This window comes from Leptosomus discolor, chromosome 21, assembly GCF_034619465.1.
Source record: "Leptosomus discolor isolate bLepDis1 chromosome 21, bLepDis1.hap2, whole genome shotgun sequence".
Classification (NCBI taxonomy): Eukaryota; Metazoa; Chordata; class Aves; order Leptosomiformes; family Leptosomidae; genus Leptosomus; species Leptosomus discolor.
Window position 1 is genome coordinate 6,025,911 of NC_141411.1, and position 20,112 is coordinate 6,046,022.

General features: G+C 69.0%; 2 protein-coding genes across 3 annotated transcripts; both read right to left on the reverse strand.

Moving 5' to 3' along the window:
• Nucleotides 1–316: 316 nt before the first annotated feature.
• SARS1 (seryl-tRNA synthetase 1) lies at nt 317–6,574 on the reverse strand. Its single transcript, XM_086476578.1, has 11 exons — nt 6,439–6,574; nt 4,525–4,595; nt 4,270–4,350; nt 3,482–3,640; nt 2,839–2,982; nt 2,339–2,494; nt 1,722–1,943; nt 1,489–1,618; nt 835–992; nt 589–718; nt 317–477 (listed from the first exon to the last, which is right to left on the reverse strand). Exons 1-11 carry the CDS (start codon nt 6,572–6,574, stop codon nt 317–319), a joined length of 1,548 nt encoding a protein of 515 aa, XP_086332704.1.
• A 1,471-nt stretch (nt 6,575–8,045) lies between these two features.
• ELAPOR1 (endosome-lysosome associated apoptosis and autophagy regulator 1) lies at nt 8,046–19,499 on the reverse strand. 2 transcript variants are annotated; one of them, XM_086476498.1, is made up of 22 exons: nt 19,395–19,499; nt 16,703–16,823; nt 15,943–16,135; nt 14,967–15,114; nt 14,777–14,857; nt 14,437–14,542; nt 14,207–14,356; nt 13,861–13,949; nt 13,591–13,768; nt 12,716–12,844; nt 12,540–12,630; nt 12,330–12,435; nt 12,091–12,228; nt 11,756–12,010; nt 10,973–11,146; nt 9,629–9,809; nt 9,413–9,509; nt 9,211–9,312; nt 8,814–8,940; nt 8,538–8,716; nt 8,277–8,442; nt 8,046–8,114 (listed from the first exon to the last, which is right to left on the reverse strand). In XM_086476498.1, exons 1-22 carry the CDS (start codon nt 19,497–19,499, stop codon nt 8,046–8,048), a joined length of 2,985 nt encoding a protein of 994 aa, XP_086332624.1. The 2 variants fall into 2 exon arrangements, with proteins under 2 accessions (XP_086332624.1, XP_086332626.1); XM_086476500.1 differs by lacking the exons at nt 13,861–13,949; nt 14,207–14,356; nt 19,395–19,499 and having other exon boundaries at nt 14,459–14,542; nt 16,703–16,817.
• Between the last annotated feature and the right edge of the window lie 613 nt (nt 19,500–20,112).

The window sequence follows — 20,112 nt, forward strand, 5'->3', positions numbered from 1 at the left end:
GACATTTCCCCCCCCCCCAGGGAAGGGGCCAGGGGGTCCCCAGCCCCGCTCAGCAGGGAAGGGGGGGGGGACAGCTATGGGGGGGCCGGAGCCCCGCTGGCATCAGTCCTTCATCCCGTGGGAGCGCGGGGGGGCTCCGTGCCGTGGAGGGGGGGGGGGGGGCCGGGCGGTGATGCCGCAGCCCGGCCCTGAAGCGAAGGCGATGGGCGCAGCCCAGGCGGGGATGAAGGCAGGAGGAGTCAGGAGGCTCCCAAGGTCCCTGCGGTGGCAGCGGCGGGTGCGGGGGGGGGGGGGGGGTGGGACACACACACAGGACTCAGGCGCTGTTGACCCCCATGTTCTGCATCTGCTCCTCCAGGACCCGCTCGCTTCCCCCCCCCGCCTTCTTTTTGCCCCCCTCCTGCTGCTTCTTCTGCTTCTTGGAGAGCTCCTGCTCGATGGGCGCCGGCTTCACGAAGGGGATCAGCTCCCGGAGGTCTGGGCAGGGCAGGGGGGGGACACAGCAGGTACCACGGTGGGGCGGGGGGGCACTGGGAACCAGTCCCGTCCCCCAGTCCCTCGGGGAAGGGAAGGGGTGCTGGGTGTTACCTGGGGGCATGAAGTCTCGGAGCTTCTCCGGGATGCGGACGCCCTCCTCGGTCTGGTAGTTCTCCAGGATGGCGCAGATGGTGCGGGTGGTGGCACACATGGTGGCGTTGAGCATGTGGACAAACTCCACCTGTGGTGGGGGGACACGGCGGGGGGGGGGGGGGTGGTGGGACACGGCAAAGGTGAGGAGGGGGCGAGCGGGAACCCCCCTCCTCCTCTCACCCCAGCCCAGCAGCTCGGCCTCACCTTGTCCATCATCTTCTTGGTCTGGCCGTAGCGGATGCGCAGGCGCCGCGCCTGGTAGTCGGTGCAGTTGGAGCAGGACACGAGCTCGCGGAAAGCGCCGGAACCCGGGAACCAGGCCTCCAGGTCCAGTTTCTTACTGGCAGCGTGGTTGAGGGAGCCTGGGAGAGGGGGAGGGGGCAGCGCTGAGCGGGGTGGGGGGTCCTGCTCCACCTGCCCGTCACGGGGAGGGGGGCAGCGCCACGAGCGAGAGGCGTGAAGCCACTGAGGTGACTGCGGAAGGGCCGGGGGCTCCTGCTCCGCAGTGGGGAGGCTGGGAAAGGGCATTTAAACGGGATAATTTTCCTGGGAGAGCTTCCAGGGGGAGCTGGGACGCTCACACTATCCCTCTGGCAGGGACAGCTGTGGCGCAGCAAGGTGCCCCCGCTGGGTCCTGGGTGCAAAGCAAAGGACTCTGCAGGAAAACGGCCTTCCTCCAGGCGCCCCAGGGCTGAGGCGCCTCCTCCCCCTCGCCAGGGCTGGGGACAGACACCACCACGGGGAAGCCGAGCCAAGGACAAAGGCAGCTGAGCCGGGAAGTGGGTCAGGGCCACGGTGACACCCGAGGCGCTGGCAGAGGTGGCCGCTCTCCTCCCTCCGCGGCGAGGGAGCCCCTACCCGAGACGATGTTGACGATGTGGTAGGGGATGCCCAGGGACTGGTAGAACTCCTCCGCCGTGGCGATCATCTCCTCAAACATCTCCCACGACTTGTTGTCGTGGGGCGAAGCGTAGACGAACTGCTCGATCTGGCAATAAAAACAAAAGAAGGGAACCCCACCGTCGGCGCCGGGATTCAGCTCCCCCTAAACCTCCCAAAACGCCGCCCCCCGCCCCCCGCCGCGCCCTCACCTTCTCGAACTGGTGGACGCGGAAGATGCCGCGGGTGTCGCGGCCGTGCGAGCCCACCTCCTGGCGGAAGCAGGTCGACAGCCCCGCGTACCGGAGGGGCAGCTCCTCCGGCTTCAGCCACTCGTCGCGGTGCAGCGCGGCGATGGGCTGCTCCGAGGTGGCGATCAGGTACTTCTCGTCGATGGAGCTGTCGTCGGCCTTCTCGCTGCCTTTGCCGATCACCTGGAGGGGGGGCGAGAGCCACCGTCCCCCGTCCCCAGCTGCTCCCGCACCTCTCCGGGGACGGAGGCTCCCCGGCAGATGCGCAGGCAGCCGAGGCTTTCCAGGGCCGGCGCTGGGAGCGGGAAGGGGCCGGCTGGGGAACGGGAGCAGCTGCCGTTTGGCCTCGTTCAAAGGCCCCGATGGCGAGGCTGGGGACGAGCCACCTCCCCATCACCGCATCGCCATGACAACCACCGCCTCAGCTGCGAAGACCAACTCCCCCCCGAAGACCAACTCCCCCCCCGAGACGTCTCGCCGCGGGCAGAGGGGACCTCAGCCGGAAAGCCGGTGCCCGGAGGGGCCGGCGGGTGCCAGGCGAGGAGCCGGGGAGCCCCGGCGGGCGTCGAGGCGCTCACCTTGTAGAGCTCCTCGTCGAACTGGCTGAGCTGGGCCACCTCCTGCATCACCTCCTTCCGCATGAAGAAGGGGGTGTAGACGGGAGTGTAGCCCTTGGCGCGGAGGCTCTGCAGGGCGTACTGGATCAGGGCCTGCTCCAGGAACACCAGGGGACCCTGGGGGACAAGAAGCCACCGCCTGTCACACGCACACCCCCCCCGCTGGGCCATCCCTTCTGGCTCAGCAGGTCTGGGAGCACGTCCAGCCCACGCCAGCTCCAGGCTCAGCATCACCCCCCAAAGCGCGGCGGGGACGCCGGAGCGGGCCCGGAGGCTGCCGGGGCAGCACCATCGAGGCCGGAGTCGGTCCCACGCGACGAGCCGGCTCGGTGTGAGCTCACCCCGCTGCAGAGAGCTCGGCCCAGGGCAGGAGAAGCCAGGACCCCCCTTCCCCCCGTTCCCCCCAGCTCTCCCTCTGGCTCCGACCCCTTCCAGGCCCCCGCGGGGGTCTGCGCTCGCACCTTCAGGAAGTAGCCCCGGCTGCCCGCGACGATGGCCCCCTTCTCCCCCTCGTAACCGTCCACCATCACCACCAGGTCGACGTGGGAATACTTCTTCCTGCAGCTGCAGTCGCCCCACACCCGCTCCACCTTGTTGTCCGCATCCTGCACGAAGGCGGAGAGGGGGAGCCCATCGCCCCAGCTCCCTGGGGCGGCGGCAGCGGCGGCGACACCAGTCACCGCGCCGGGCCCAGTTTGGGATCCCAGACGACAGAGCCTGGAAGCCCAGTCCCGAGGCCAGCCGGGCGCTTATTGTGCGGCCACTTGGCAGCCGGCCCGGCCCGATTGTGCTCCCCCAGCAAACCATTCCTGCGGCTGAATGCAGGCAGCCGAGGGAGACCCCAGCCCCGCGGCTGGACGCCAGGTTCCCATGTATTCCCCCAACAATGGCCGTGCCCAGCGTTGTCTGAGCGGCTCTTTGTCTGCTCCCAGCAGGAACCGCTGTCTTGTCATGCAGATTTCAATCACCCGCCCCCACCGACCCGGGGTTGGGGGGGGACCTCCCCGCCGCTCGCTCGCCCCCCCCCCCCCCCCTGCACTCGCCAGCCGTTGTTTGGCTTCGACGAAGCGCCGCAGCCGGCCCCCGGCGCGCTCCCGCCCCTACCTCGTCGTTGCTGATGGGCACCGAGGGGTGCAGGAGGTTCCCGATCTCCCGCAGGCTCTCGAAACGCTCGGCCTCCAGCCGCCCGCGCTCGGCGTCGCACTTGAGGATGGCGTCGTCGATGAGGAGACGGACTTTCTTGATCTGGGACACCTGCAGCGCCTGCGCAGGGACCCCGGGTGAGGGGGGGGGGAAGGGAAGAACCCGCCGGGGAGAGGGGGCCGCCGGCCCAGCGCGGTTCAGCACCGCCCCTCGCGGCGTTTGGAGCAGAACCGTGGGCTGGACACACCGAACGCCGGCCCGAGGGGACAAAGGGCGACACAAGTCGGGCTCTGAAAGGGCCTGAGTGGCGGCATCACGCAGCGCCTGGTGGGGCCGAGGGGGAGCAGCCAGCTCCCGCGGCAGCAAAAGCCGCCGCCACGCTCGTTAACCATCGCGGTTAACGAGCTGGGAAGGGGAGCGGGGCAGGGAGGAAAGGCCTGGCAGAGGGGACGTAAGGATTGAGGCTGCTCGATCCCGCCTGGGAAGCGCAGGACGAGCCCCGGGCTGGCGAGCTGCCACCCCAGGCGGATGTTTAGATGAAGGAGACGGAGCAGGAGCTGGTTGCTGCTGGGCGGGACAGGGGGGACAAGGATCCTCCAATCCTCCTGGCAGGGGGTGCAGGCAGCTCCCCCTCGCTCAGTGCTGGGGCTCCGGGCACCTCACACCACCAACTCAGGGAATTCCAGGCGAAGATCTGGACAAACTGGGCAGGCCAGCGGCGCAGTGGGGGGAGACGGGGTCAGACTCACCCCCAGGATGTCGGCCGTGAGCTCGTCGAGGTTCTGTACGCTCTCCGGCACGGACTCGTCCGTCCCCACGGGCTCTTTTTTCTGTAAAAGGAGGAAAAAGAAACCCCACTAGGGTTAAAGAGTAAAGTTTCAGGGGAAAAATACTCCTTGATGATGCAAGGGAGAGACCTGCGGAGCAGGGACCTGGGGGAGACGCCCCGTTAGTAACATCCCGCCAGTGAATCGCTGCCGGGACCGTCGGCCCTCGGGCCTCACCTTCATCTTGTCCCCGATGGTTTTGCTGCAGAGGTTCTTCAGCTTGTTCAGGTTATCGGCACGAAACCTGCCTGGAAAGGGGAGGGGAAGGAGCCATCAGCCAGCTGCACCAGTGGCAGCAGGGCCGGGATCTCCCTCCGGCACTGAGAGGGGCCATGGAGGTGGGAGCAGGATTGGGGCCGGCAGCTCCAGGGATGCCCAGCGCCACCAGCCCGGGGCGTTTCAGAAGGACAGGGGAGAGTTTGATGGTGTAGGGCCAGCCACGATGCAGGGCAGAGAGGTGGGGAGCAGCAAACACGCTGCAACTGGGCCACGGGCCCACCAGGACCCCCGCACTGGGCTGAGGCCGCTGCGGGCTGAGCAGATCCAGGGCTCTGCGGCCACAGCGATGAGATTTGGGGTGCTGGATGAGGGGAGCGGGGAGGTCCCCCGTGGTGACAGCAGGGCTGGGAAGGGCAGAGCCCAGGACGCAGCCGTCCCCTCCTGGCAGGGCAGCCCACACCAGAGACACTCCAAGGCCAGGGATCACCCCAACAAGGCGACACCCCCACCTGCAGGCAGGATCAGACCCACGGGGAACGATTCAGAGCCAGGGAACGCAAAAGGGTGACGAGCCAGGGGACAAGGCACGGCCAACACCACCCTGGCAGCCTCCCACCAGCCCCACGGCCCCGGCAGGCGGGGGATTGCATCAGCCGGGCGCTCTCCAGCGCGTCCTGCCAGCCCTGCGCCTCCCAGTTACGCGCCAGCGCTCCCCTCCGCAGCACCCACTGCTGCCGGGACAGGCTGGAGCCCCGCGGGGAGGGGGCTGGGGCACAGCCCCCACCGCCGGCCTGGAAAGCTGGCTGGTCCTGAGGGATGAAAGGCCCTCGGATGAAACGAAAGTGGTGCTGAGGGCCGGGACGGAGCCAGGGGACGCGCCGGGCGTGATTAAGCAGGGCCGGGCTCATCCACATCAAGGCAGCAGCGCTAAAAGGGTGTTCAAAGCCGCCTCTTTCATCCCGGGGCGGCGGCGAAGGGGGACCTGGGCGCCCTGGGAACTGCAGGGCTCTGGGGCACCCACCCCTCCTCGCCTCCCACCACACCCTGCTCCCACTGGGATGGCAGCTCCCCCTGCCCCACCTCCCACCTGGGCTGGGGGCAACGGGGCCTTTGCTCCTGCCCCCTCGAACCGCCCGGGCATGGATTTATCCCCACATGTGGGGGGTGGCAGCGTGTGGAACCCCCCTGTCCTGCCCGGCCAGATCCTGCAGCAGTGCGGCTCGGGCGGCAGCGTAGGGAGCGTCTCCCTGCGGATCCCTGCTGGCGCTGGATCACCCGTGGGGATCCACGTGCAGGCTAAGGGGGACGGGCATCAGGGATGTGCCTCCAGGTCTGGGGAGGAAGGAAGAGGGGATGAACCGGGAGGACCTCTCCCCAGCCCCAGGGAATGAGGGGGATCCACCAGCGACATGCCCCCGGCCCCCGCAGGGATCACCCACAGGCTCCCGCAGTCCCAGAGGGGAAAGATCCCCAAGGAGATCCCCCCAGGCTGGGGAAGAGGGCGTGAGGGATTCCCCCAAAGGTCACCCCGCCTCAGTGAGGGCGTTTGGAGACAGGCTCCCTTAAGAGATCCCCCATCCCTGGGGAGGGGAGATGCAGAAGCATCACCTGGGGACAGGCCACCAGGCTGGGGGGGCTGAGAGAGGTCCCCCACCCCGGCGGCGTGTAAGAGGTGACACGCCCAGCCTGGGACACAGGGTCCCCTCTGGGGGGGGGGGGGGGGGGCGGCGGGTCTTTGTGACAAGCCCTCCGGGGGGTCCCCCAGCCCTAGGGGGTGCCAGGTCCCCTCAGCCCCCCCCCCCCCCCTCACCCCGCAGCCCAGGGGGGGGGGCGCCAGCCCCCGGCCCGGCCCGGCCCCCCCGCCCCACGTACACCTCCGCCAGGCGCCGTCGGCCCGCACCAGCGCGTCCACCAGCGCCGGATCCTTGAAGCGTTTGCGCTGCATCTCCCGCACCATGGCGGGGTCCCCGCCCTTGTCGGCGCGGAACAGGTCCAGGTCCAGCACCATGATGGCGGCGGCGGCGGCGGCGGCGGCGGCGGCGGCTCCTGTCAGCTCCCGGCGGCAGCCGCGCCACAGCGCGCATGCGCCGAGAAAGCCGCGCATGCGCGGAGGCCGGCCTGCGCCGGCAGCGGCGGGGGATGCGCGTGCTGCGGGGAGCAGCGCCCCCTGGCGCATGCGCGGGGTGGAGCACGGGGGGGCGGGGCTCTGAGCATCCCTCGGTGGCCCCGGGAGTCCCCGGGGACTCTGCGTGTCCGCTCGGGCCCCCCCGAGCCCCCCCCCGGTGTCCCTCTGTCTCCCTGGCCACCCCCGGGTACTCTGGTGGCCCCTCAGCACCCCCTTCCCGGCACCCCCCCCCCCCCCCCCAAGCAGCCCCAGGGGGCCCTGGGTGTCCCCAAGCGTCCCCCCCCCCGCGCACCCCTACAGCTCCCCGTGGCTCCCCATGGCACCCCAACACCGGCCCCCACCGCGGGGGGACATATCCCGGGACATGGTCCCCAGTAGGGAAGGCCGGGGTTGGGACGGCCGCCCCCCCGCACTGCGGTGGCAGCCCCCTGGCATCCCCAGGCGGGGAGCTGGACCCCACTGTCCGCCCCCCTGGGGGGCTCCCGGAGGGCTCCTGGGTGCCCTTATCCATGTGGGGACCCCGTCCCTGCCCCCCCCGAGATGGCGGGGCCAGGCGGGAGACAGAAAGATCCATCTTTATTGCGCTGCGGGGACATGCGGATCCCCCGGCACCACCTAGAAAATGTGGTAAAAACCGTGTAAAAAGGGCCGGGGGTCCCGGGGGGGCTGGCACCGGCCCCTACCCCCTGAGCTGGGGGACCCTGGGGGTCTGTGGGAATGAGGGGCTCTGGCACTGAGGCCACAGGGGACCCCCAGGATGCCCCACAGCTGCGTGGGGACGTGCTGCCCCATGCGCCATGGTGGTGACGGTAAACGCCGTCCCGGCATCGGGCACCAGCTTTGGGGCAGAATCACCCAAATTGGGCAATTTGTGCTGGTGGCCAAGGGAGCCCGGACAGGGAGAGGCGGGTACGGGGCTGGTGGTGGGCTGTGGCACACCTCGCCTGGCACGGCACGGCACGGCACGGCAAGGAATTGCCTGGCCTGGCCTGGCCTGGCACAGCATCGGCTGGCGTGGGCTGGTCCAGCACGGCACGGCACGGCATGGCCTGGCATGGCAGAGCACGGTCCACCGGCACCCCGACGCTCCCCTCCCCTGCCCCCCGCCCCCCGTGTGCCGCGTCCCTGTGCCCAGCCGGGGGGCGCGGGGGGGACACGGAGCCGTCGTACAAACCCCACACCTGTATTTGGCATTTTTCGGCGCTTGGCTGGCGGGGGGGGGACGGGACACATGGCGGTTTGGGGGGGGGATGGGGACGTACAAAAGCCATAACGAAGCTCCGGTCCGAAGCGGGTCCCTAAGGCCACGTTGGGGGGGTGGGGGGGTTGGGCGCGTGGCCCCCCCCCCGCCCCGTCACAGCTCCATGGCGGTGCTGCCGGACGACGTCTTCAGCGGGACGGAGTCGAAACCATCCGGCGTCCTCTGCGGTGAGCCCCGGCGTCAGCGGGCTGAGCCCCCCGCCAAACCCACAGCCCGCCCCCCCCCCCACTGGGTGGGGAAACTGAGTCACGGAGCAGCCGCAAGCCGGTGGCTTCACCAGTGTCTGCTCCGGGGCTGCACCCCCTCCCCCGCCCCGGCCCTTACCTTGGACGTGAGGGACTTGATTTTGCCAAAAAGCGACTTCTTGGTGGCGAAGACCAGGTCGTCCTCGGCGTCCTCCCCCTCCATGATGGCGCAGCTATCCGGCGCCGGCAGCTCGCTCTCCTTGGCCGCCGCGTTCATCACCAGCTTGGAGTATTTATACTCCAGCCTGGGGACAGAGCGCGGCGGTGGCACCGACCGCTTCACGAGCCGTCCCCATGTCCTTGTGTCCCCCCCCCCCCCTCCCCCGGCGGCGTCGCTCACTTTTGGTTCTTCTTCCAGAAATAAGCAGCGAGGGCGGCGAGCAAGACGGCGGCGCAGGTCCCGGCCGAGATTCCCACCTTCAGCCAAAAATCCACGCTCCGGCAGCCCCTCACCTGCTGCGCCGGCAAGCTCTGCCCGCCGCGGCACAGCCGGGGCTCTCGCCAGACGTAGGTGGTTCTCTGGGGTGGGGGGGAACACGGAGGGGGAAGGGGGTGAGGGGTTCAGCGGAGGGGGGGCGATGCCCATCGCCGTGGCGTCCCGCCCGGTGCGTGGTACCTGGATGCCACCGAGGCAGGCGCCGACGATGGGGCGGTAGTGGCCGGCGGAGCAGCGGGGACAAGCCTCGCCTGTCACCCAGAGAAAGTGGAAGGTGCAGCCGTCGCAGGTGCCCTCGGGGCATTTGCTGGGGAGGGGGACACACACACACACACACACATGATGACTTGTCACCGTTGGCCAGGGTCACATCGTCACCCTGGCCAACGGTGACAACCCAGAGTCAGGGACACCAGGACGGCGGCGTCCCCAAAGCAAAGCACCCCATGCCCTGCAACCAGGGCAGGAGATGGGGGTGCCACCCTGGGCAGGGGTGCATGGGGGCTGTGAGGATGTACCCCCCCCGCCCCGTCCCGTCCCCAAAGCCACCCCTGTCCCCAACCGTGTCCCCACCTACCTGGGCACGGCCAGGGTGCCGGTGCCGGGGCGCAGCGGGTCGCAGCGCAGGCGGATGGCGGTGGCCCGGCCACCGCTGCAGGGCTGTGTCATGTCGTTGGACCTGGCGAGGGGGACGCGGGAGGGTCAGGGAGGGGGGACACACACACACAGCGGGGTCCCTGCGGGGGTTTGTCACCCCCCCCGGGGCCACCCACCCTCACCTGTAGAAGAAGACAATGTCGGGCAGGTCGGGGTGGCCGGGAGGAAAGTGCTCGGGGGGGGACACGATGCCGTCCAGCGTGGAGGCGGCGGTGACGCCTGCGGCGAGAGCGGGGTGTCCCGGTGACACCGGGGTCCCACGGGAGGGGACGGCGAGGACGAAGGTCAACCCACGGGGGGTGGGGACGGGACAGGACCCCCCCCGAGTGACAGCTCACCCACGAGGCGGTCGGCCAGGCTGACGGGCTGCGAGGACACGGCCGTCTTGTAGCCCCTGACGTCGGGGGGCACCAGGATGGCCTGGCAGGCGTAGGACGTCACCACCCGCGCAGGGTCCCCCTCGCCCGCCGGCAGACGGGCGTCCGTCACGTTGTCCGTGCAGGAGGCCATCTTCCTGCCCTGGCGGCGGGGGCACACGCGTGTGTGCACGTGTGCAGGACTGCGCGTGTGCGCGCGCGAGCGTGCGTGCTTGCACAAGCGCGGGGGTGTGCGGGTGTTTGCGTGACTGTGTGCGTGTGCGCGTGTATGCCCACGTGTACCCCCGTGCTTGCACAACTGCATGTGTTTGCACGACTATGTGCACGTGGTTGCACGGCACGGCTGCAGGTGTGCATATGTGTTTGCATGAGTGTGCGAGTGTGCATGAGTATGCACGTACGCTTGCATGAGCGTGCATGTGTTTGCATGCGTGTGCAAGCACGTGTGAGTGCTGGTGCATGCTTCCGCGTGGGTTTGCATGAGTGTGCAAGTGTGTTTGCACGACTGCGTGCACGTGTTCCTGTGCGTTTGCACGGCTGTGCATGGGGGCGTGGATGCCCGCATGTACACCTGTATTTGCACAACAGCATGCACACACTTGCATGAGTGCAGGTGTGCATATGTGTTTGCGCGAGCACACAAGTGTGCGCGAGCATGCGTGTGTTTGCACGAGTGTGCGTGTGTGTTTGCACGAGTGTGCGTGTGTGTTTGCAGGAGTGTGCGTGTGTGTTTGCACGCCTGCACACTCACAGCCGCACACGCAACTGCTTACACACATTCGCGTGACCGTGCACATGCTGGCGCGGCTGGGCGCCCTGGCACGCCTTTTTGCACGCCCGCCCTGCACACCTGTGTCTCCACGGGTGCCGCAGCAGGGGTGGCAGCGCCATGGGTGCTGCAGCAGGGGTGGCAGTGCCATGGGTGTCACAGCAGCGGTGGCAGCAGCAGGGGTGGCAGCGCCATGGGTGTCGCAGCAGGGGTGGCAGTGCCATGGGTGCCGGGGGTGGCAGTGCCATGGGTGCCGCAGCAGGGGTGGCAGCAGCAGGGGTGGCAGCAGCAGGGTTGGCAGTGCCATGGGTGCCGGGGGTGGCAGTGCCATGGGTGCCGCAGCAGGGGTGGCAGTGCCATGGGTGCCGGGGGTGGCAGCGCCATGGGTGTCACAGCAGGGGTGGCAGCAGCAGGGGTGGCAGCAGCAGGGGTGGCAGTGCCATGGGTGTCACAGCAGGGGTGGCAGTGCCATGGGTGCCGCAGCAGGGGTGGCAGTGCCATGGGTGCCGCAGCAGGGGTGGCCGCCCCGGCCTCACCTGGTTGCCGCAGAGGCTGAGGTTGAAGTGGTGGAAGTACTTGAGGCCCTTGGCGGTGAAGCTGGGGCCGCTGGCGAAGGCCGTGCCGGCGGCCAGCGCCGAGAAGTCGTAGCGCAGGATGCGGCCCGGCAGCGCCAGCGAGAAGCTGCAGTTGTTGTAGCAGAGGGAGCGGAGCTGGGGCGGGGGGCAGGAGGGGGCGGTCAGGGACGGCCGGGGGGGCTGGCGTCACCCCGCTGGGGACAGGTAGTGGCAGCCGTTGGGGGCGGCCGGGGTCATCCCCTTGGGGACAGCGGAGAGCTGGCATTGCCCGTCAGGGACAGCCGAGGGGTGGTGTCACCCACACGGGGTCAGACACTGTCACCCACCCTGTCACCCATCCAGCACAGCCAGGGGGGCTGGAGTTACCTCCCTGGGGACGGCTGGGGGGCTGGGGTCACCTCTCCAGACAGTGTCACCCACCCAGGGTCAGGTACTGTCAGCCACCCAGGAGGGCCAGAGGGGCTGGTGTCACCTCTCTGGGGATGGCTAGGGAGCTGGTGTCACCCATCCAGACAGTGTCACCCACCCAGGACAGCCAGAGGGGCTGGTGTCACCTCCCTGGGGACAGCTAGGGATTGGCATCACCCATCCAGACAGTGTCACCCACCCACAATGCAGGGGGGACAGGCTGGTGCCACCCCTCCGGGGCCCACAGCATCACCCCTCTGGGATGGCCGAGGGGGGGTGGCCTCACCCGTGGTGACATCCCCCCCCACCCCCGGGGGGACACGCGGGGACGGGCACCTGGTTGCTGCGGGTGCCGGGGCCGCAGGGGTGGCAGGCGGGGGTCCCGTCCGAGGGGTGACCCCGCAGGTAGGTGCCGGGTGGGCACGGCCGGCAGGTGCCCGAGCTGCGGTCCACGGCGTTCCCGGGGGGACACGGGGCGCAGGATCCGGCCGGCTCGGGGGCGCAGCGCCGGCAGAAGGATGCCACCCCTCCCAGCACGTTGGTGACGTTGATGGAGTAGAGCTTGGCCACGTCGCTGGTGTACCGCCGGCCCTGGCACCGAGAGCCCCCGTCACCATCGCCCACCGGCACCCGCAGCCCCCCCGGGGGGTGTCACCCCCCCTGTCCCTCACCGCCTCGTGGTAGGGGGTGCGCTGGAAGGCCCAGGTGAAGCTCATGGTGGCGTTCTTCTCCACGACGTAGGTGTAGGACTGCTTCCCCTTGGGGCCCGTCCACGTCTCCACCGGCGTGTTGGTGCGGGAGTTGATGCCCTGCGGGGACAGAGGAATGGTGGGACACCCCCCCCCCCCCGCCCCCCGCCAAAACCCAGGGTGTGTCCCCTAAATCCCCGCCCCGTGTCCCCTCCGCTCACCACCATGAAGTAGAGCTCGCAGCTGACGCTGCAGACCGTCTCGAAGACGAAGGTGATCCTGGCCACCTCCTTGCTCTCCGCGTCCTCCAGCACCGGGCTCGGAGGGCTGAGGACGGGCATGGGGATGGACGTGGGGACGCTGCCGGACCCTGCCCCATGGCAACATCCCCCCACTCCCTGGGGACACCCCGGTGCTGGTCCCCACCTCACCTGAAGCCGGGGACCACCAGCGTGAGGATCATGAAGTCGTTATCAGAGGCTCCCGCCGCCGTGTAGATGTAGTCCCCGGCCACCTCCCAGCCTGCAAGGACACGGTGACGGCTCAGCGGGGGTCCCCGGCTGCCCCCGCGGGAGGGGACAGCGAGGGGACAGTGTCCCAGCACTACCTGCCATCCCCTTGTACTCGAAGTTGATGCCGCTGAGGACGGTGGTCTCCATGTTGGGGGGCAACACGTTCCACCACTTGTACTCCAAGCCCAGCGCCGGCTCGGTGCCCAGCGGGCAGCTGAGGCAGCCTGGGGACAGGAGGGGACAAGCCTGCACTGGGATGGCACCCACCTTTCCCACCCCGCACCAGCTCTGGGTGCCCCAGTCACCCCCTGGGGACAATGATGGGGATGTCCTTACTGGAGCTGCTGGAATAGGAGCCGTAGGGACAGGAGGGGACAACCCTGCACCGCGGTGGCACCCGTCTTCTCCCCCCCCGCCACCGCCAGCAGCTCTGGGTGCCCCAGTCACCCCTTGGGGACAATGATGGGGACGTCCTTACTGGAGCCATAGGGACAGGAGGGGACAACGCTGCACCAGGGTGGCACCCTTAGTGTCCCCCACGAGCAGCTCTGGGTGCCCTGGTCACCCCCTGCGGACAATGACAGGGACATCCTCACCGAAGCTGTTGGAATAGGAGCCCTAGGGACAAGAGGGGACAACCCTGCACCGGGATGGCACCCATCTCCCCCACGAGCAGCTCTGGGTGCCCTGGTCACCCCTTGGGGACAATGATGGGGACATCCTTACTGGGGTCATAGGGACAAGAGGGGACAACCCTGCACTGGGATGGCACCCATCTCCCCCATGAGCAGCTCTGGGTGCTCTGGTCACCCCTTGGGGACAATGATGGGGACATCCTTACCAGAGTCACAGAGACAGGAGAGGACCATGCTGCACCGGGGTGGCACCCACCTTCTCTCCCCCCCCCCCCCTACCAGCAGCTCCAGGTGCCCTGGTCACCCCTTGGGGACAATGACGGGGATGTCCTTACCGGAGCCGTTGGAGTAGGAGCCGTAGGGACAGGGCTGGCAGGCGCTGCCGTTGGCTTTGGCGAAGCCGGGGTTGCAAGGGGGGCACTTGCTCTTCACCCCGGACGGGGGCAGCTGGGCCGCCTGCGGCAGCTCCTCGCTGCAGATTTTCGGCTCGGCCCATTTGAACATCAGCTGGGTCTGCCCGGGGGAAGGGGGGGTTGAGCTGGGGTGACACACACGGGGACAGCAGGTGCCAGCCCCCCCGCTATCCCCCCGCCCCGGGTCCGTACCTCGCCGTGGGTGTCGCAGGCGGTGTGGGTGTAGAAGTAATCCTTGTCGGTGCAGGGCGGCCGCGGTTTGCAGGACGCCGAGCCGGGCTCTGCCGACGGCGGGGGAAGATCGGTGGCTGAGCCAGCCTGGCGAGGGGACCTCCCCGCTGTCCCTGCCACCGTGCCACCAGCGGGATGCCCGTGAGCCCCCCACCCCCACCCCCACCCCCCAACCAAGCGCTGGCAGGTCCTCCCTGCTCCTCACATCACCTCTCCCAGGGGCAGCCCCGCAGGGGGGACAAGGGCACCCGGTGGCCACTTCTAGGGTGAGGGGACAGGGGAGGGGGCCGTGGCTGCCACCTCTCACCGGCGTAGGCGGGGGGCTCGCAGGGCTGGCAGGCGGTGGCTCCTTTGCTGGAGAAGGTGTCGGCGGGGCAGAGCTGGCAGGCGGAGGAGCCGGCGGCGGGGGCGTAGGTGCCGGGTTTGCAGGGGAAGCACTCGGAGGTATAAGCCACCCCTGGCAGCGGGAAGGTGCTCAGGGAGGCGTCAGGAGGGTGGGGTGGGACCCCCCCACCCCCCAAGCCTGCACCCCCCTACCTGTGATGCCGATGTTCCTCACCAGCACCGGCTTGGGGACCTTGGACCACACGGAGAAAGCCGTGGTCCGCCAGTACAGCACGTTGTTGCCGCGGCTCAGCTCCACCTGGAAAAGGGGTGGGGGGTGCTGGGGGGGGTGGTCGGGTGGTCCCACTGCTGGGGAGGGTGTTAGCACCCATGGGTGGGGGGTGTTGAAGCACTAAGCCCTGACTGCCGTCACCCACCACCCTCTCCGCATCGCTGTGGAGCATCTTCTTCCCAGGGGAAGGACAAGGGACTCCGGGGGCTGTGCCGAGGGACCCCCCACCCGTGTCACCTCTCGCCCCGCGCCCTCACTCACGCTGTGAAACTCCCAGCCCTTCTCCGTCGTCCGCATCCAGCGCGACTCCTCCACCGTGGGCTGGCACTGGTCGTTCTGCACCTGCGGGGCCGGCGTCAGGACACGGATCGCCCCCCTCCGTGTCCCCAGGGACCCCCGCCATGTCCCCAGGGACGCCCACCCTCCACCCCTGCGGGCTCCTGTCACCTACAAAGAACTCGAAGACGATGCTGCTGTCGGGGTAGATGTACTCGAAGGAGACAGTGCCCGACTGCTTGAGGTTGACGGCGTACATGAGGGTGGCCGTGCACTCGTCCGTGTTGGAGGCCACGTAGTCCCCCAGCGGCACCCACGTCGACCTGGGCGGGGGGGTGGCACAGACCGCGGGCTCTGTCACCAGCCCGAACCCTGCGGCAGCCACGGTGGGGACGGCGGGGACGGTCACCGGGCGGGTGGAGCAGGGAGGAGGCGTTGGACACGGGAGTTTGGGGACAGCCTGGGGAACTCCAGATGGAGAGTTGGGGACAGCCCGGGGGACACGTCGCTGTGCAGCGGCCGGACCCTTATCCCTAGGGGACCTCTCCCCCAAAGCCTGTGCCTGCTGTGCCGGCGAGAGGCGGGTGGGCTGCGGGGAGGAGGAGAGTGGGATCCTGCTGCGCCGGAGCTGCGCCGGGGACGGCGGCTGAATAATTAAAGCGCCGCTGGAAGTAGGTTACATTTGCAAGTTGCATAAATGCTGCGGCGGGCGCGGGGCAGCGCGGCGGGTGCCGGTGCAACCGGCTGGCAGGAGGGCTCTGGTCAACGGGCCAGGGTGGAAAATAAAGGTGCTGGCTCGTGGCACGAAGGTGTGGGGGCTCCCATGGGTGCTCCCTCTCTGAGGTTGGTGGGGGTGTCCCAGGGAGTTGGGGTCCTGCCACCGCGGGTGGGGGTGATGCTGCCCGGGTGTCCCCTTGCTGCGGCTGGGGTGTCCCCCGCGGCGCCCTGCTGGCATCGCCTCCCAGGGAAGGGTGACGGAAGGGAGCGTGGGGGACGGGGTGTCGGGGAAACGGGGTGCTCTCGCTGCACAGAGGTGTGGCAGCACCCATCCTGCTCACTGCAGGGGTGGCCAGCACCCCGAGCATCCTCCCCGGGCTCCAGCCCCGCCGTTAACAGGGAAGCACCGTGCCGGTGGCGGCGCGGCGACTCACGCGGTGCAGTTCTCCACCGCGTCGCCGAAGCCGTCGTCGACCTCCAGGTTGGTGGCGACGTTGGCGAAGCCGTGGGGCACCTCGTCCCACTCGTCGAAGCGGACGCCGGTGCCCAGCGAGTAGGTGCCCTCGGCGCAGGGCTTGCACGCCTGCGCCTTCATGTCCAGGAACTCGCCCGCCTTGCAGGAGAAAGCTGCCCCCGTGCAACGAGGAGGGGGGTCAGGGCGGCCGTTCCCCTGCTCCCCCTCACCCCGGTGCTGCTTCGGCCTCGTCATCCTCAGCTCCGCTTTTCGGAGCGCTCCCCGCTGGCAGGGGTGCCTGGCTGGCTCTGGGATCCCCCATCCCTGCACAGCCCCACGGCGGCAAGCCGAACCCCCTTCGATTGATGAGTTTTGGCAACGCCGTGGCGCTTCCCCGGCAAGCACCAGGCAGGATGCCACCCCCCGCCCCGCTGCCGAAGCGCGCCGCAGAGCCACGGCACCCCCCAAGGCTTGGCGGGAGGGGGGCCCGGTGGGATTTCCATCCCCTTCATCGCATCCCGGCCTCGCCGGTGCGGAGCTGACAGAGCCAACGAGCGCTCGGCGCTGCCGCGCAGCCACGTCCCGTCGCCGCCTTTGAAGGCACCGACGGAGCTGATGGAAAAGCCAACGCTTCGTCTCATCGCTCCCCTCCTCCCCCGCCTCGCCCTCGTTTCCCACCCCTGCTCTTCCCACACCCCAGGACCACCCCCCATCCCCACCCTCCGTGCCCCCAACCTTACAGCACTCGGTGCCCTTGACGGGGTCCGGCAGGCCGGTGCAGAGTCCCGGTGTGTGCGGCACGGCCACCCTCCACCGCGAGCCCGCGCTGTCGCACGCCGTGTACTCGTAGTGGTACTCGGACTGGAAGAGAAAACGCACGGGGAGAGCTGCAGCCCCGAGACCCCCACAGAGCCCTGAGACCCCCTCATGAGGGGCTGCCCCCCACCACGTGTGCCCCGGCGCCTCTTGCATTGGGATTTTTGTTCTATGGTCTTGCGATGTCCCGCAGTGCCCAGTCCCCCCGGCTCGGCCAGCTTAGCCAGGCTACTGGGCCCCAGTCCGGGGATCAGCCTGTGGAATGGGAGAGGATGCTCAAGGTGGTGGTGGGGGGATCAGGGTTGGGGGATGCTCTGGGCAGGGGGGTGCTTGAGGCAAAGGGGTGCTCAGGGTGCGGGGACACTGAGGCAGGGAGGTGCTCAGGGGTAGGAGGTGCTTTGGGCAGGGGGACGCTGGGGGCAGGGGGGTGCTCAGGGTGAGGGATACTGGGGGCAGGGGGGTGCTCAGGGTGTAGGATACTGGGGGCAGGGGGGTGCTCAGGGGTGGCAGATGCTCTGGGCAAGGAGATGCTGGAGTCCCAGGGGGACACCTGGCTGGGGGGATGCTGAGGCGGGGGGGTCTTCAGGCAGGATGACCCCCACCCTCCAGGACATTCCCCCCCCCCCCCCATCCGGGGATGCCAAACCCCATGGAGGGGCTATGGGGTCACCCAGGCCACACGCCCACGCCCGGGGGCCACGAAGACACCCGGCACTGCCCCCCCTTTCCCTGGCACCGTTCGCCTTGGCGTGACCCGAGCGCGGTGGCACGTGGTGCTGGTTAAACAGGCGCCACCCGGATGCGCCGCCAGCCCCGCGGCACCCCCCCTGCTGCGGGCACCCCTCGGCAGTGCCGCCCGCTTGGATGCCGGAGGAAAGGGGAGAGCAGGGCACCGTGACCGCCCCCCCACCCCCACCCCCCACCCTGTGCCACCGGCTGCCTCCAAGCCGGGACTGGCTCAAGGCCGGCGAGAGAAGGCGACGCCAGGGGCTGGCGAAGCCCGGCCGGTGCGGTTAATCTCCCGGTGTTCGCTGGCAGCGCGGTGGGGTGCTGGGTGGGGGCGAGGGGACGCCGCCGCAGTGTCGTCCCCCCCCCTTCCACTGCAGCATCTCTGGGGGTTCTGAGGCGGGCGCCGGGGCTTCGTGCTCCCGGCAGACGCCGGAGCGTGGCAGGTTGGCGAGAAGACAACGCTTTGATGTCGCCCGTCAGCTGGAAACGGCGGCGATGAGGGGGAAAAGGGGGACGGAGAGGGGCGAGGGCTCTGCCCCCAGCACCCCCTGCCTGCCTAACGGGCAGCACCGGGCCCCCCACGGCCCCGGGATGGGGATGCAGAGGAGGGTGCCCACCGCCACGGCCAGGACGGGGGTACCCGTGGGGTCACCCCGGTTCTCAGCAGCCCCGAGTCCCCAACATCATTCTTGATCCTGAGGGATTTCCTTGGGAAAAAGGTGGGGGTTTTCCCCTCTTCCCAAACTTTCCCCCCACCCAGCACGGAGCTGAGCGGCTGGGATGAGTGATATTAATCACTTCCCTTCATAAAGACTGTCATTTTTTTAAAAAAAAAATCTAAATAAATCGACCTAATTCAGCCCCGGGGTGGCTCTGCAGCAGGAGGGGGAAGCCCAGGCTGCCACCATCAGGGGAGGGAGAGGGTCTGTCCCCAATGTGGGGGAGAGGGACGGGGACATAACCTCTGTGGGAGCGATCCCTCCCGGGGACAGGTGCCAGCCGCAGTCTATTGTTCCGAGCTCCGGGCCGTGGAACACATTTAAAAAAAAAAAAAAAAAATTAAAAAATTGGATCACGGCACAAAAAAAAAAATGACTGGCCCAGATGAAAAGCGGCCGCAGGTCGGGGAGAGCCAGAGAGGGGACACACGTGGTGCGACGGGGACAGGCGAGGGCCCCACGGAGGGAAATTGGGAGGAAATTTGGAAGCTGGAGTGGGGCTCCCAAAGCACCCAGGACCCCTCGAGCGTCCGAGCCCCCTTGGCTTCTCCTCACGGGACACTTTGTCCCCACTTTGGGCCACCGTGTGCCAGGCTGGGAATGGCACGTGGCCGACGGGGACGTGTGTCCTCGCGCCGTTGTCACCCCCAGCACCTCGCGCCCGGGGAGGCTTTGGGGACATCCCAGTATCTCGCTGGGGACACAGAGGTGGGGCTGGAGGGTGGCCTCAGAGACACACACACCCCCCCCGCAGTGTGTCGCCCCCCCCCGATACTCCCCATCTCTATAGGGGACACCGCGTAGCCCCCCCCCCCCCCCCTTCACAGCCCAGTCCTTATGTTCCCTATAGGTGACAGACCCCTACAGCGACAGACTGGAAATCCCTGAGGACTGGTCGGTACCCTGGGGGCCCGGGGGGGGGGGGCTCCCCCCCCCCCCCGGGCTCCCAGGGGCCCGACCAGTCCCCCCACGCTATAGGGACACCCCCCCCGTCGTCCCGGTCCTCCCCATCCCACAGGGACCAGCCCCGGCTCCGCATCCCCCATGCGACGGTTTTCATCTACCGGGAGGGGGGGGTTACCGGTTGCCGGTTCCCCCCCCCCCCCCCCCCCCCGCCCTCCTCCTCCTCCTCTTCCTCCCCCCTTCCTTCATCTCCCGGTTCCGGTACCTCCTTGCAGACGTGCAGCCGCTCCCCGGTGCGGCCCGGTGACACGGTGATGGCCAGGCATAACGCCAGCACCATCCACCGGGCTCCGGTACCGGTACCGGCCATGGCGCAACGGTGGCGGCGGCGGAGGCAACGCTCGGCCCCGCGCGGGCACCGGCCCCGCGGCCCCGCCCCCCGCCAACGGCCCGGCCCCGCGCGCGCACCTGCCGCCACCTGCCCCCGCCCCCGGCACCGGGCATCGCCCCCGGGAGCGGCATCCCGGGATCGGCACCGGGAGCGTTATACCGGGAACGGCACCGGGCATCACCCCCCGGGAGCGTTATCCCGGGATCGGCACCGGGAGCGTTATACCGGGAACGGCACCGGGCATCACCCCCCGGGAGCGTTATCCCGGGATCGGCACCGGGAGCGTTATACCGGGAACGGCACCGGGCATCACCCCCCGGGAGCGTTATACCGGGAACGGCACCGGGCATCACCCCGATCGGCACCGGGAGCGTTATCCCGGGAACGGCACCGGCACCGGGCAACTCCCCCAGAACGTTATCCCGGGATCGGCACCGGGAGCGTTATACCAGGAACGGCAACCGGGCATCACCCCGGGAGCGTTATCCCGGGAACGGCACCGGGAGCGTTATCCCGGGAATGGCACCGGGCACATTATACCGGGAACGGCACCGGGCAACTCCCCCAGAACGTTATCCCGGGAATGGCACGG